Source organism: Prionailurus viverrinus, chromosome B3, assembly GCF_022837055.1.
Source record: "Prionailurus viverrinus isolate Anna chromosome B3, UM_Priviv_1.0, whole genome shotgun sequence".
Taxonomy (NCBI): domain Eukaryota; kingdom Metazoa; phylum Chordata; class Mammalia; order Carnivora; family Felidae; genus Prionailurus; species Prionailurus viverrinus.
Window position 1 is genome coordinate 33458045 of NC_062566.1, and position 16119 is coordinate 33474163.

The window sequence follows — 16119 nt, forward strand, 5'->3', positions numbered from 1 at the left end:
AGCCCAAATTCTGCCATTAACTTCTTTTGCGAAACTACTAAAGTAGAATGGATATGAACAAAGCCAAGAAGATTTTGTCTTTATGGTCACCTGACCTGAGTGGGAAAGATTTTTTTTTAAATTGTACTTATTTTGTCCCCACCCCCCCATGGGTATTTTACTTACCATTTGGAAGCATGAGGAGAATATAAATTATCATCATTAATAGGAGTCGTTAACACATGATGGTTTACAACATTTAAATACTTCTCGATGTGAATCTGTTACAGAAAAGTGAAAGTTTAGGCTATTAGACTGGACTGAAGATACTCAGCTAATTTACTTTACTTCATTAGGGTAACACTCTGAATTGTGTGATTAAGCCAAAAGACACAACACGCTATGTGTTTATTACATGCCTAAGGTATCACTGGGCATCTCAGGGCTAAATGACTTTAACTGTCCCAAAAAGCGTAATAAACAATTGAGACTCAAAGCTTGAGTGACCTGTAGTGCTCTTCACAAATTAAACCATGCACGATAGCCAGTAAATCGCCAAGCCAGGTAAGCTTACGAGGCAAGACAGACACCGAGTAATCTTTCCCTTATAGGGACTTCAAGCCAGCAGCCGAAGAAAGAATTTGGCCCTTAGGTTACAGATCATTTAAAATGGCCAACCCGAAAACTCCAGCTGGGTACAGCCCTGTCACCATCAGGTCACATAGGACAATGGTGTGCCAGTTTGATGAGGCAACAAAAACACACCACATCTCCCACAGCCTCTGGAGCTGAGCTGTGTAGCTGACAGCTCGTTAGAGTGAAAGGCTGAGAGCAGAGCCGGGACAATGACAGTTAGAGGTCTCAAAGTTGGAGATGGTCCTTACTTGGGCGCATGTGCTAAGAGATTTTTGTTTTATAAATGATTATTATCCTGGTCTGAAACTTGGGTTCTCCTCTGCCCTTCAACCCATGTATAATGATGAAGTCCCTATGTACTGCATTTCTGTTCCAACAGTGGTACATCTCTTTAGTTTTACCGACTGGCTTACAATATCACAAAAATGACTAATCTCAAAATACTTAAGCTAGCAGGGAAAAATACACTCTTGTTCTTTACAATCTCAGTGAATCTGATAGAAACTCTCTGCAGGCATTGGTATGAATTCTTTTTTGTCTGGCGTGTTGTTGGCCGACTAATAGTTATTTTGAAAACTCTTAATTCTTTTTATCAAATCACGTGTTAGGGATTGTCACTGCATGATCTTACATTCCCAACACCTTAACTACTTTGATTTGCATCCTGGCACATTTCACAATCAGTTAATCATCATTTTAATGACAGGAACAGAATAAGAAAGCTGATGACCAGTCTAAATCCACCTCTGTTACAGAATTACACAGGGTCCTGTGAGAACCACAGTTCTTTTCTCCTGGAGGAGTCTCCTTCCAGCGCTGTTATTTAATATCTAAAGCTCTGCTTACTTTTAACCCCATTTCAGTCCTTTTGATTGCGGTTTCAAGATTCCGAATGTCTAGAGTCTCTCCCTTTTCCTCAAGCGGGAAATTTGTTAATTTCTCCTTTAACTGATAAAGGTCTTCATGGACCTATAGGTTTAAATAATATAAAATATGTTATATTTTATAATAAATAATAAATAAATTTTAAATAAATAATAAATAATAAGTAAACAAATAATAAAAATATATAAAACATTGAAAGAATACATACAGAGTTCACCTAAAACATTCATTTTTTTTTTAATGTTTATTTTTGAGAGAGAGCGAGCACACATGTGCGCGAGCAGGGGAGGGGCAGAGACAGACGGAGACAGCAGATCTGAAGCAGGCTCCGTGCTGACAGCAGAGAGCCCGATGTGGGGCTTGAACTCACGAACCATGAGATCATGACCTGAGCCAAAGTCGGACACTTAACCAACTGAGCCACCCAGGTACCCCCAATTATTTATTTTATTATTAAAAAATTTTTAATGTTTATTTTTGAGAAAGAGAGAGACACAGCATGAGCAGGGGAAGGTCTGAGAGAGGGAGACACAGAATCTGAAGCAGGCTCCAGGTTCTGAGTTGTCAGCACAGAGCCCGACACGGGGCTCGAACTCATGAACCACGAGACCACGACCTGAGCTGAAGTCGGAAGCTTAACGGACTGAGCCACCCACACGCCCCTGCGGTTATTTATTTTAAAGATGTATTTTAAATAAAGTTATTTATTTTTAAAGATTTTCAATTTTCCTGAATTGCTGGGGATAATCAGGTAGATTTTATGATGTTCCTTGGAAAGAGCTGTCTTCATGGTTCTGAGATACTCTTTATTAGAATGTTTCACTGTTGTCTTTCAGATTGAAAAAAAAACTAAGCTTCCATACAATGTTCTATTTTTCCTTCCCCCATTAGAAACAAATCCAAGGGTAAAACTCCCACTCGAATGGCTTCTGCTTCTCACCTGGCAAAACAGTTGAGTTCACGACTCGTATGAAATTTGCACCAAACTCGGATTCCTACTAATCGGCCAAGAGGTAAGAAAACAGAAAAGTTCTGGCAAAGAGAGGTTCTAGTGAAAGCAGAGCTTTTCAAAAGGGAATTGTAAATAGGTCAACAGGGCCCATTGGTTTTCCGTTCTGGCTGGATCTTCCCCGTTTACTGCTCTGCAGAAGGGGCTCTTTCGGCGTGTGGCCTTGACTCTGTCTTACGTAGTCAGAATTGAAAATGATCCGTGAAGAAAAAGTGGCGTACGTTACCAGTTCAACATTCTCCTTCAATCTGTATTTTCCATGGAAACGATGAACACCTCTCTGAGGTCCGCCACCCTCGCGATAAAATGGGTGCTGTGAGATTAGGCATCCCCAGGTTCTCCGAATTCGTATTAGAAACCAAACTTCAATACATAAATACAGATGGCACCAATTATTGTGTGGGCTGCTGCCACAAGAAAAGCATTTTGTTATGCAAATTTATGAACCCAACACCTGTTTCAGCAATAGTGACACCAATAACAATCTGCAGACTGGGTTGCTGAAGGCATTTTGCAGCCGTTACCTTTTCTCTGGTAGTCTAACTGGACCTATAGGGTGCTCCCAGCCTGTGGTATCGATTACTTTGGAATATTCCCGTGGAGCCAAGGATTCAAAAGATCAGAATCCGCATCTTTTCACTGATGGGCCTCACAGTCTGGTAGACACATCTGGTCATTTGTACTCTGCACAAATTGTCATGGAAAGCCTTGAGGGCTCACAGATTGAAATCAGAACACACCTACTGTAGGCACTAAGGATAAAGGCATACTTCTTTCAATTGTTTTGTCCACATTAACGACCGCAAGCTGGTTTACCTTCGATTGTCTAAAGGCATTTGGAAAGTACAAAGCAGCAGCCCAAGGGTGAGCCTCGCGTCCAGGCCCGCATTTCTTGGTCCATCCTTTGAATGCACTGAATTTCCTTCTTGTAGCTCTAGTGTGTGTAGTATTATTTGTAGCTTCACATAGCATTCTGTAATGTCTTTCGACAGCTGGTGGGGAATGAAACTGCCCTGGGTTATTTATCATGGAACCAAAGGGCTCTTTTGTTTGCTTGTTTGTTTAAGTCTTCCCTGCGTGGACAGTTACACTTCTTTCCACGTGACGGCTCTAGTACACAGTAAGGGCAAGTGAACATAATTCCTTGCTCCATCACCAGTCACGTGATGCCCGTGCACACCATCACATTTCCCCTGGTTTCTTTACCAAGGGGAAAAAAAAAAAAAAAGAATTACTCTACTTCATAGAACTGTGGAATAAAACTAAGGCAATGTGTGTGAAATTGAATGAATGTAGGTTTTGGAAGCAGGCAGATATAAACCAGAATCCTATTTCCTCCTTTCCTGAGCTGGACAAAGTTACATAGTTTTTGAGAGCCTTGATGCTTTCATCTATAAAATGGGGATCATTGGCTACCTGTTGGAAGAGTGGCAAGAATAAAATGAGTTAAAGCATGTAGAGTGCTTTGTGCACGGCCAGCCACATAGGACGGCCCTGAACAAATGTTAATCCTCCCCTCCTGCATGGTAAAACCTAGTGAAGTTCCTTGACATAACTGGCATTTAATAAATGTTCCTTGATTTGAATTGCTCTCTTCATCTTCCTCAAGAGTTTTTTTTTTTTTAATTTTCTTGCTAGATATTTTTTTTCTCCCCTTTCAATAACCACACATCTGTTTGTATGGTAGTTGCAATAGAGACAAACATTGTAGGAAATGTGTCAACCAGACTTGGGTAGGAAGAAAAAAATTATGTTCTAAATCTCTGTTCTTTCTTCAAATGGATCCAATCTACCATATTGAAATTTTACGTGTCCCCCATCATTTCTGTGGTCATCAAATGCATTGCTTTCCGTATATTTCCTACTAGGAGGAAGTTTTTTTTCTTCTAAAAAATTTTTTTAACGTTTTATTTGTCACTTAGAGTGTGAGCAGGGGAAGGACAGAAAGAGGGAGACCCAGAATCTGAAGCAGGCTCCAGACTCTGAGCGGTCAGCACAGAGCCTGACGCAGGGCTCGAACTCACAGAAGGAGGAAGATTATTATTTTGACAGTTTGGGGACAGAGCTGCTTAATAAGAAGCCCTTGAGAGATGTAATGCAGTGAAGATTCGCTCTAGCATTTAGAAATCTGGCCACGCAACTAGATTCCATGTTGTCAAAAGCAGTTCCATAACTGCATTTTATGTATCTCTGCTAAACATAGGGTTTGGCTGAGTCATTCTCATCATGCTTGCCCACTTGTCCCTTCATTTTATGTTGTTTGTTCCTGGCAAACCAGATGGAGGAGGTGATAAGAAAGACAGTGATGATATCAATTAGTTCCAGTATTTCCAAGGTTGGTGTTTTTGTTTGTTTGTTTGTTTGTTGAAAGAGGGAGCGTGAGCAGGGGAGGGACAGAAGGGAGAGAGAGAAAACCTCAAGCAGGGTCCATGTTCCGCATGGAGTCCAATGTGGGGCTCGATCCCATGACCCTGAGATCATGACAGGAGCCAAAATCAAGAGTCGGATGCTCAGGTGACTGAGCAACCCAGGTGCCCCGAGTCAAGAAAACATTTATAAAGATGTTTTAAAAGGATATCAGATGATCATTAGTAAAGTATAAAAACAAAGCTTGTAAGAGTTATTAATAAAAGAAAGCATGCAGGAGGCCTCCCGGACTCAGCACCCCACTTCTCCAAGACTGTTTCACGAACCTGCCGTAACCTGTTTCAGGATCAACGCGCGTGGGATCTATCCCCTTCGGCAAGTTACTTTAGCTCTTCGTACTTTAGTTTCTTCTTCTGTCAACTGGTGCTAAACGTGATACCTGCCTAATAGAGGTGTCACTAGGGCTTGAGATAATCTAAAGCTCTCAGTACAGTGTCAAGCTGTCAGTAAAGTTGGCAACTCTCTTAGTTATGGTGATGATGATGATGACTACAGTTACAGCCTCACTGTTCTGATCAGTTGAGGAAAGATGCAGCTGACACTGTAAAAAGCCTGAATTAGAGACTTAAAAGTGCAAGAAGGAGTTAACAACAGGCTGCCTCGTAGAGCTCTGTGTGGAGATGGTAACCCTATGTCCTGAACCAAAAGTAAGAATGTGGGTTGTGGTTTTGGTACGTGATCTGACAACGGGACAGAATATTCACAATCAGAACTGTCCTGAGAAATCCAAACATATAAGGCTTGTGTTTTCATAATAAGTCACACAAAAAGAGCTTATAACTGGAACATTGATTATGCGTATTTAAAGATTTTTTTCTCAAGTATTTTAGATATTTTATCAAAATATTTTATTATTAGCATCATCTATTGTATTTTCCAGATAATGGTACATGTTAGTCCAGCTCGCTTCATTTTTTAAAAGAACATACATTAGTGGAGACTGAATTAATGACTAGATCATTATCCAGTCATCCAGGATCAATGGACCCAATCCTGTGCTGGGTAAAATGCGATATCCCAAAATCCATCTGTAACAGGGAAACAAGACATAACTTATTTGCCCTATAGCACCACCCATAAAGTTTTAGTTAAGAATGGAGAAGTCCCAGGGGTGCCTGGGTGGCTCAGTCTGTTAAGCATCCAACTTTGGCTCAGGTCAGGATCTTGCAGTTGGTGCATTCGAGCCCCGCATCGGGCTCTGTGCTGACGGCTCAGAGCCTGGAGCCTGCTTCAGATTCTGTGTCTCCCTCTCTCTCTCTCTCAAAAATAAATAAACATTAAAAAAAAAAGAAGTTTAAGAATGGAGTAGTCCTGGTTAAAAAGACAGGCTGAAATTAATTTTTCCTTTTCTTCCAGTAAAAATCAGGCTAATCTTAAAAAAACACAGAATGAACAGAAAACGAAGTGATATTAAAAAGCAAGAGACCCTTGGGGCGCCTGGGTGGTGCAGTCGGTTAAGCGTCCGACTTCAGCCAGGTCACGATCTCGCGGTCCGTGAGTTCCAGCCCAGCGTCAGGCTCTGGGCTGATGGCTCGGAGCCTGGAGCCTGTTTCTGATTCTGTGTCTCCCTCTCTCTGCCCCTCCCCTGTTCATGCTCTGTCTCTCTCTGTCCCAAAATAAATAAAAAACGTTGAAAAAAAAAATTAAAAAAAAAAAAAAAGCAAGAGACCCTATCTAATATAAACCCACATCTATTGAGTGTTATACATTATATGTTATCTTATATTTTAATTCTTACAAGACTCCTAAGACAGAGGGGCGCCTGGGTGGTGCAGAAGTTGGTTAAGCATCCGACTTCAGCCAGGTCACGATCTCGCGGTCCGGGAGTTCGAGCCCCGTGTCAGGCTCTGGGCTGATAGCTCAGAGCCTGGAGCCTGTTTCCGATTCTGTGTCTCCCTCTCTCTCTGCCCCTCCCCCGTTCAGCTCTGTCTCTCTCTGTCCCAAAAATAAATAAACGTTGAAAAAAAAATTAAAAAAAAAAGACTCCTAAGACAGAGTTCATATTATTATCTTCAGTTTCCCTCAAGTATAAAATAAACTGTAAAGTGCTTAAGTAACTTGTGCATGGTAACACAGATGGTTATTTGATGGAACTACTCCAATCCAGGCAGTGTGAATCCAGAACCTTCATGCCTAACCATTAACCAGTACATGCATTATATCTACAAATATACAAATGTGTATTTATAAATATACAAAGTTAAAGACTGGTGAAAATTCAGTGGAAAAGGCAGGATTTAAGTATCTAGAGGAGTAAAAAGGGGCAAGGGAAGACTTTATTAAAAAAATTTTTTTAATGTTTATTTTTGAGAGAGGGAGAGAGAGAGAGTGAGTGAGCATAAGTGGGGGAGAAACAGAGAGAGAGAGGAAGACTCAGAATCCAAAGCTGTGAGCTCTGATCTGTCAGCACAGAGCCTGAAGCGGGGCTCGAACTCACGAACCTCGAGATCATGACCTGAGCCGAAAATCAAGAGTTGGACACTTAACCAGCTGAGCCACCCAGGTGCCCTGGGATGACTTTATTTTATACCAGGATTGACAGATTGAAAGGGTTTGAGAAGATTGCTTGCATTTTCTATGTATACGGGTCTACCCACAATACACATCTTTGGTCAGTTTCTTTTCCATAATGTGAAATAATAACAGTCCTTAATGGATAGCTTTGTTTTAAGTCTTAAAGGAGTTAAAACACATATAGCATTTAGAACCATGCACAATACCCGACAAATACTATGTAGCTTTGATTACTGTGATTTTTCTTTGAAATCATATTACAGTTTACATTTTAGAAAACTATCAAAAGTAGAAGTTCTCAGAACTGAGTGTGCCATAGTTATGTTAATTTTTTTTTTTTACATTTATTTATTTTTGAAAGGCGGGGGGCGGGGGGAGGGCCAGAGAGAGAAAGAGACAGAGAATCCTAAGCAGGCTCCAGGCTCCGAGCTGTCAGCACAGAGCCCGACGTGGGGCTCAAATCCAGGAACCGTGAGATCATGACCTGAGTTGAAGTCAGACACTTAACCAACTGAACCACTCAGGTGCCCCTAGAGTTATCTGTTATAAGAACAGATCGCTGGGTTGCTCTACGCCCAGAACTCCTGATTTAGTGGGTCTGGAATGGGGACTGAGAATTTGTGTTTCGCCTAAGTTCTCAGCTAGTGCTGAAGATGCTGGTCCTGGGATCGCTCTTTGAGAATCACTGGCCTAAGGAGTTGCTTAATGTTTCTGATTAAGACACAGACCTGTTTAGGGTGAAGCAAGTGGAGATTTGAAGTACCTCTGCTTTTCTGGCAACTGTGTATGTATATATATCATATAAAGTACCTTAAAATTTATAATATATTAATATATAGTTATATAGTTATTATAATTTTTATATAATTATAGAAAGAATTTGAATGCCTAGGCTGATAATAAAGGAAGTCCACTTTATGATTAAAAGAAATTATGTAGCTTTTTTTTTTTTTTTTTTAGAAATTATGTAGCTTTGGACAAACTGGGTCAGTTTAGAGTCAGAAGTGGATCTTATTCAAGCTATGTCTCCTACAGAAGAGAAAACTGAGGCCCAAAGAGGTGAAATGATTAGCCTAAAGTTACCCACCTGGAGGAATGTCATTGCCAGGGTCAGACCTCAGTGTTCTGACTCCCAACATAGTGCTTTCCACTAGAGGTACTGTTGATTAGTAACCTGTTTAAAGGATGTAAGTCACAGCCCCAGGCAGAAGTGGAATCCACGCTGCGTGTCTGAGAGTAGGGCTGTATGCTCATAGATACTTCAGGCGTGGTGAGAAAGTAGGGGAGGTCTTCCTCATTTCTTTGTTATATACATTCTCTACACATCACCAGGGAGAATTTTATCTGTGTCTAAAGAGCAGCCTGGATATGACTGTTCTGAGCTCTCCTGCTCCATTTTATAATCCAATGATAAAAGATATCAATATTATGATGTTATAGCCTACGTTGATGAAATAGCTACCTCTGGGTCCCCCTCTGAAGTGAAAAGGCTTCTAGCTTTTCAGGCAATACCCTATTCTACACTGTTCCAAACCACAAAGGGGGCAGCCCTGGGAAAGAGAATTATCTCAAGGGAAAGTATGAAATGAGGTGTGAGAATTCTCCCCAGATTCTGGTCTCTTTTTTAGAGATGTTCCAGGTCTGGAGAAATACAGAAAACTAAAGAGTAACAGAACTGTCCCTGTAGTCAACATGAAGTATACTGTAGGTGAAACTGGCTGTTGCAGGGTAGGAATCTCCACGGGCATTCCTGTTGGGAGTCTGTACAATGGGCCCTGGATTTAGAAGGGGTATGTGTAGTAAAGAATCAGCTTTACCCAACAAGAGGTCTGGCCTTTGCCCTTGGGTACTGAGAGGTGATCTCTAGGCCCCTCAAGTGTCCTGCTTGATAAGTGTCTTTGCTTCGCGTCTTTGGTTACCAGCCTAACAATGTATTTTTGATGCGGGCCTTGGGTCACACAGTATCCGTTCCAAACTCTAGAGGAACCGGACACTAAAGGCATTAGTGTGACCTCTGGGACGGGCTGAAGATAAAAGGTCAGAACACGGGCAGTGTAATTGAGTCCCAGGAAAAACTCTGGACATCAAAGTCCTAGGTGAGCTTCCCTAGTTGTCAGTACTCCCATATACTGTCACACATCACAGCTTGTAGGAGGTAAAGCCGTGCATGACTCCAAGGGGGTAGGATGACTCTGCCCTATGTATGTCTTTCCTTGGCTGACTTTAATTTGTATCCTTTTGGTGTTAAAATACTGTAATGGTAAGGATAGCACTTTCCTGAATTCTGTTGCTTTAGCAAATTAGCCAGTATGAAGGTGGTCAGGGCCCCCAAATTTGTCGATAGCCGGCCTTACGTGATGTTGATTCTGGGGACTTCTGAACTTAGGCCCATGTAGAAGAGGGAGCAGTTTTGTGGGGACTGGTCCCTCAGACTTTGTAGTTTGGCTAAAGTCATCTAGGATGCTGGTGACAGAGGATGATAAAAGGTGAGGTAAAAAGATTTGGGTATTATTCGTAATGGGTATCTCTATGAAGTTGGCGAGTTTAGGGGTTTGTGTTTTGGAAAAGGTGAATTTAAAGAACTCTCTCCTAGGTGGGAGGTAAGAGACCAATATCCTGGCAGGAAAATCCATTGCAGATCTGAGTATGAGTCAGAACGGAATGAATCTAGGCAATTTACTTCAAGCCTTAGACAAATGGAGCTAAATATAAGTTAAAAGTGATGATTTATGTAGAGATGTTTTTAAAGCTACCACATGTAAATGTGAAAAAACAAAATGCTTTTACCATTTGGGAAAAATCTGAGTGTCATTGTCACAAACTGAGTTATCCTGGAGAAGTTAAGACTTTCTTGATATTTCCCCCCACTCAGGTTAGAAAAAGTTATTTCCTGGAGTTTTTAAAATTTGTCACATTTCTATTCAAGACTTAATTGAACTTGATGGGCAATCCAAGTTATCTTTACTATATTTTCCTGTGTGTCTTCCCAAGCTTTTATTTAATTCATTTATTTATTTGAGATATAATTGAAATATAACGTTTTATTTCAGGCGTGCGACATACTGATTCGATATTTATATTTACTGCGAAATGTCAGAGTAAGTTAACATCCATAACCACACATAGTTACAATTTTTTCTTATAATGAGAACTTTTAACATGTATTCTCTTAGCAACTTTCAAATATAACAGTACAGTATTAACTATAGTCACCATGCTATACATTACATCCCCAGGGCCTAACTTATTTTCAAGATCCTTTTAGATACACAAAATTTAGGTGCATAACAAAAGTAGTTAACATATTTCAACTTCTCCCCAAATTTCTTACCATCTCCCCAAAGTGCCTGATTTGTATTCCCCCTCCCCCATATCATGGGTTCAGATTTTTCAGAATATAACATTTTAAAATGGTGCCTTGGTGTAAGATTGACTTTTCGGAAGTAAAGGTTCTGGGGGTGAGGTGTATGGTCTCGAGAGTTTTACCAGAGGCAGAACGGACGGTCGAGCTTCTGAAGCGCAACCTGCAGGGTACCGCACGGGAGGCGTGTTAGGCTCTCGGCAGAGGTCCGGGTTGGCATATTTGGGAGTTCTCGAAGGGGCAGTGCCTCTCGCATGCTGGAGGCAGTCTAGGGGCGGCGCTCCAAAAGGCTGGGCGCGAGTGGATCTGCGCTGCTGCGCCTCGCTCGTACGTATCTTAGCTGGGCAGGGTCAGGAAAGGCCCGTTTCCCACCTGGATTAGGATCGATCCGATGGGGTCGTAGTTTTCAGTCTCTTGTGCCATGGCTAGGGCCGGGGAGCGGTACCTCCCGGAGAAGGCGCGGTCTCCAGGCGCCCAAGCCAGGTGCGGCTTGTGCTCGTCCCCATGGCAACCCCAAGCGCAGCCCGGCCTGTTCTACGCCGGGAGCGGAAGAGGGGTGTGGGAGGAGTCAGGGTAGCGGGTTCCTGCCGAGAACGCGCCCTTCCTTGCGTGTCTCCCCCGCGCACCGGTAGCCGTGGTGCAGCCCAAGGCGGAAGCGGCTCCGGGACGGAACTGACTTGCTAGTGCAGCTATGGCTGCGGGCGTCCCCTGTGCGCTTGTCACTAGCTGCTCTTCCACCTTCACCGGAGACCGGCTGGTCCAACGTGAGTAGCGAGGCTCCCGGGCCGACCTTCAAGTTCTCCGAGCCTCGGCGGGCGGCAGCCTCGGAATCGCGGTCTCCCTCTGTGCCTTTGTCGCCGCCGCGGGCCCTGAGCTCTTCCTCCACTCGGCGGTGGCCAGAGGCTCCACGGGTGCAGCTCAGACCCGGTCCGGGTGCCCAGGCCCCGCAGGTGTCTTCCCTTGGCTCTCACACTCATTGCTTTTCTGCCCGCCCGGCGCGCTATTGCATTTCTTCCAGCTTTTTCAGCAAAGTGGGACTCATCCCTGCCCCGCCCAGTCCACGGATTGTTGCGGGAACCTTTGAGATGAACCGCAAGGCGCTCTGGAAATTGTACCCACTCATGCGGGTGTAAGGTGCAGGAATTGGGATGTCTGTTGCTATCCCTGCTCCTGAGGTAGAGAGTAGGTTTCCTTTTGGCTCCTCCTTGTTGTGAGTTCGCCTTGTCTCCTCCACTCTAGTTATTTACTGTAGGTTGTCATCCAACATTGGCTTTGGGGTGTTACTGGCCTAGTTTCTTTGCCTCTGGAGCTTCACAGTGGCTGTCAAACTGAACGACTTAAAAGAAACCTTAGGCGAGACCAGTGTAGTAGAAAGAGCATGGGACTGGGTCATAGGCTCAGCATTTTGAGTAAATGATTCTGTGAAGTTGATTGTAACCAAGACTCCTATTTTAAATGAGTGGATCTCTGCTGTGTGATGGCTTAACCTTAACACTTAACCTTCACCCTTCAGTTTTCGAATCTGTAAAATGGTGATGATTTTCGCAGAATTGTGCTTACCCCAGAGGTTGGCATTTGGTAAACGTTAGATAATGGCAGTCATTATTATCAAAGCACATTATCTTGGGAACCCTCAGTTTCCTGGGCCTACAAATGGTGCAAATGAGCCTATCTCACAGGATTATTTGAAGGACAGGTGCCATTTTGAAAGCACTGTGTCAATTGTGAAGCATCACACAATTGTATATATATTTTTTCTGTACCTGTCAAATGACAGAATTAGGCAGGATGCCCCTCCAATAACAAATATTCTATAACTTAGTTGCCGTTTGTGACCACTTAAAAAGTTCTTTGCCAGGGTAAAAGTTTAATTATAACACTTATTGTTATACTCTATGCCGTTTCCTTACCCCTTAACAGTGCTCCTTCCATTTATTCCCTTTCTTTTCTTTTTTAAAAATTGTTTCATTGTAAAAAAAAATAGTGCATACTTCTTTTTCTTTAGTGCATACTCATTAAGTAAGATTTAGCGTATGGAGAAAAGAGAATGTCATCCATGGTCTCATCAGCCAGACACAAGTACTGTTAACATTTCTGTGCATTTCCTTCCAGTCTTTTTTCCAATACTTACGTTTAAAAAGAAAAATGGTAATTATATTTCACATATAATTTTATTCCTGATATTTATAATTCCTGATACAATTCCTGACATTTTATATATAATTTTTATGTTTTATACATAATTTACATTTTCATATTTTGTATATAAAAATTAAATATATGTAAATTAAATGTTAAAAATATTTAAATAAAATTAAATATATGCACATATAATTAATATATGCAATATATAAAATGTATATAATTTATGTTTATATTTTAAATATAATATTTTTAATATAAATTTTATCCTGATATATATATATTTTTAATTTTTAAAAATTTACATCCAAGTTAGCATATAGTGCAACAATGATTTCAGGAGTAGATTCCTTAATGCCCCTTACCCATTTAGCCCATCCCCCCTCCCACAACCCCTCCAGCAACCCTGAGTTTGTTCTCCATATTTATGAGTCTCTTCTGTTTCTTTCCCCTCCCTGTTTTTATGTTATTTTTGTTTCCCTTCCCTTATGTTCATCTGTTTTGTCTCTTGAAGTCCTCATATGAGTGAAGTCCTATGATTTTTGTCTTTCTCTAATTTCACCTAGCATAATACCCTCCAGTTCCATTCACGTAGTTGCAAATGGCAAGATTTCATTCTTTTTGATTGCCGAGTAATACTCCATTGTGTGTGTGTGTGTGTGTGTGTGTGTGTGTGTGTGTGTGTGTGTATACATACCACATCTTCTGGATAAAAGAACCTTTATGCATTCATCCATCGATGGACATTTGGGCTCTTTCCATACTTTGGCTATTGTTGATAGTGCTGCTATAAACATGGGGGTGCATGTGTCCCTTCGAAACAGCACACCTGTGTCCCATGGATAAATGTCTAGTAGTGCAATTGCTGGGTCGTAGGTTAGTTCTATTTTTAGTTTTTTGAGGAACAACAGTGCAAAAGAGATCCTCTTTCTCCGCATCCTCGCCAACATCTGTTTGTTGCCTGAGTTGTTCATGTTAGCCATTCTGACAGGTGCGAGGTGGTATCTCCTTGTGGTTTTGATTTGTATTTCTCTGATGATGAGTGATGTTGAGCATTTTTTCATGTATTGGTTGGCCATCTGGATGTCTTCTCTGGAGAAGTGTCTCTTCATGTCTTTTGCCCATTTCTTCACTGGATTATTTGTTTTTTGGGTGTTGAGTTTGATAAGTTCTTTACAGATTTTGGATACTAATGCTTTATCTAGTATGTTGTTTGCAAATATCTTGTCCCATTCCTTTGGCTGCCTTTTAGTTTTGCTGATTGCTTCCTTCGCTGTGCAGAAGCTTTTTATTTTGATGGGGTCCTAGTAGTTCATTTTTGCTTTAGTTTCCCTTGCCTCCGGAGACGTGTTGAGTAAGAAGTTGCTGCGGCCAAGATCAAAGAGGTTTTTGCCTGCTTTCTCCTCGAGGATTTTGATGGCTCCCTGTCTTATATTGAGGTCTTTCATCCATTTTGAGTTTATTTTTGTGTATGGTGTAAGAAAGTGGTCCAGGTTCATTCTTCTGCATGTCGCCGTCCAGTTTTCCCAGCACCACTTGCTGAAGAGACTGTCTTTATTCCACTGGATATTCTTTTCTGCTTTGTCAAAGATTAGTTGGCCATACGTTTGTGGGTCCATTTCTGGGTTCTCTATTCTGTTCCATTGATCTGAGTGTCTGTTCTTGTGCCATTACCATACTGTCTTGATGATTACAGCTTTATAGTATAGCTTGAAGTCTGGGATTGTATATGCACATAAAATTAATACATTCAATATATAAAATGTATATTGTTTATATTTATATTTTACATATAATATTTTAATATAAATGTTATCCTGATATTTTCATTTAACATCACATCATAAATTACTTTCTATCATATATTGCCTCTAGTGAACATAGAATTTGCTCAAGATTCTTAAAATTCTTGATGTATTTAACTTTACAAAATAATCACGTGCGTTTGGATTTCCATTACTGATATATATAAAAGTCATTTCCAAGCCAGTCTCTGAAATATTTGGTGAATATTCTGATGACTGTGGTACTCTGTGTGCTTTAAGGATCAGATTGGGCAGACACAGTCACTTCTTGAAGGAGTTGATTACCTATAATTGGCAAATGTAACTCTATAGTACTTTAAAGTATGGTAGCATTCTTGGGGGTAAAATGAATTCTGTAAAATAATCCACTTTGTTTCTATATGTAAAATTCCTCTTAGGTAACTCAAAGCCAACTTTTGTGTTGATTAAAATTAGATAGCCTTGGGGCGCCTGGGTAGCTCAGTCGGTTAAGCCTCCGACTTCAGCTCAGGTCACGATCTCGCGGTCCGTGAGTTCGAGCCCCGCGTCGGGCTCTGGGCTGATGGCTCAGAGCCTGGAGCCTGCTTCCAATTCTGCGTCTCCCTCTCTCTCTGCCCCTCCCCCGTTCATGCTCTGTCTCTCTCTGTCTCAAAAATAAATAAACGTTAAAAAAAAAAATTAGATAGCCTTTGTGATTCCGTTAATATTCTGTAGAGAAAAAAATAAGACTGCCAGTGAAGACATTACTTGTAAGGAAAAGTGAACTACAAAAGGGCTTTATCATTTCTTCTCAGGTTATTGATAGGGAAATGGTGGGTACCACTAGCCTGCAGTATTTGCCGAGCATTCCTTCTGTTTTATTATAAGATTGAATTAAATTAATCATGAATTGGGGCGCCTGGGTGGCGCAGTCGGTTAAGCGTCCGACTTCAGCCAGGTCACGATCTCGCGGTCGGTGAGTTCGAGCCCCGCGTCGGGCTCTGGGCTGATGGCTCAGAGCCTGGAGCCTGTTTCCGATTCTGTGTCTCCCTCTCTCTCTGTCCCTCCCCCGTTCATGCTCTGTCTCTCTGTCCCAAAAATAAATAAACGTTGAAAAAAAAATTAAAAAAAAAAAATTAATCATGAATTGAGGCTAATTTTGGTGTAAGAGAGACGACCACAATGAATGATGTTTGTCAAGTGTTCAGTGATATTAGGCCATAGAATGATTTTGGATTGAATCTGATCTTTTGGGGGAAGGTTTGGTTTCGTTTCATCCATCCGGAAGAAGAACCTTTAGGGTTTCTCCAGTTTCTCTTTCTTTCAACATCTGATCTCTTTTACTGCTTTTAACCAACAATGGGAAATATTTCATAACCAGATAACCAAGTTTGTTATAAATA

General features: G+C 41.4%; 2 protein-coding genes across 10 annotated transcripts in view; one reads left to right on the forward strand and one right to left on the reverse strand.

The window, feature by feature from the left end:
- IQCH (IQ motif containing H) overlaps positions 1-11311 on the reverse strand; it is a 211502-nt gene extending 200191 nt beyond the window's left edge. For all 9 annotated transcript variants that reach the window (XM_047863380.1, XM_047863381.1, XM_047863379.1 and 6 more), the window contains exons 1-3: positions 11184-11311; positions 1462-1584; positions 166-260 (exon numbers count right to left, since the gene is read on the reverse strand). In XM_047863380.1, the coding sequence (XP_047719336.1) occupies positions 166-260; positions 1462-1584; positions 11184-11234 (269 nt within the window). In that variant the 5' untranslated portion in view covers positions 11235-11311. The remainder of the gene's footprint in view (positions 1-165; positions 261-1461; positions 1585-11183) is intronic.
- Positions 11312-11459: 148 nt separating this feature from the next.
- Positions 11460-16119, forward strand: part of AAGAB (alpha and gamma adaptin binding protein) — a 56225-nt gene continuing 51565 nt past the window's right edge. Inside the window, exon 1 of the mRNA XM_047863401.1 lies at positions 11460-11575. Within this exon, the coding sequence (XP_047719357.1) occupies positions 11503-11575 (73 nt within the window). The 5' untranslated portion in view covers positions 11460-11502. The remainder of the gene's footprint in view (positions 11576-16119) is intronic.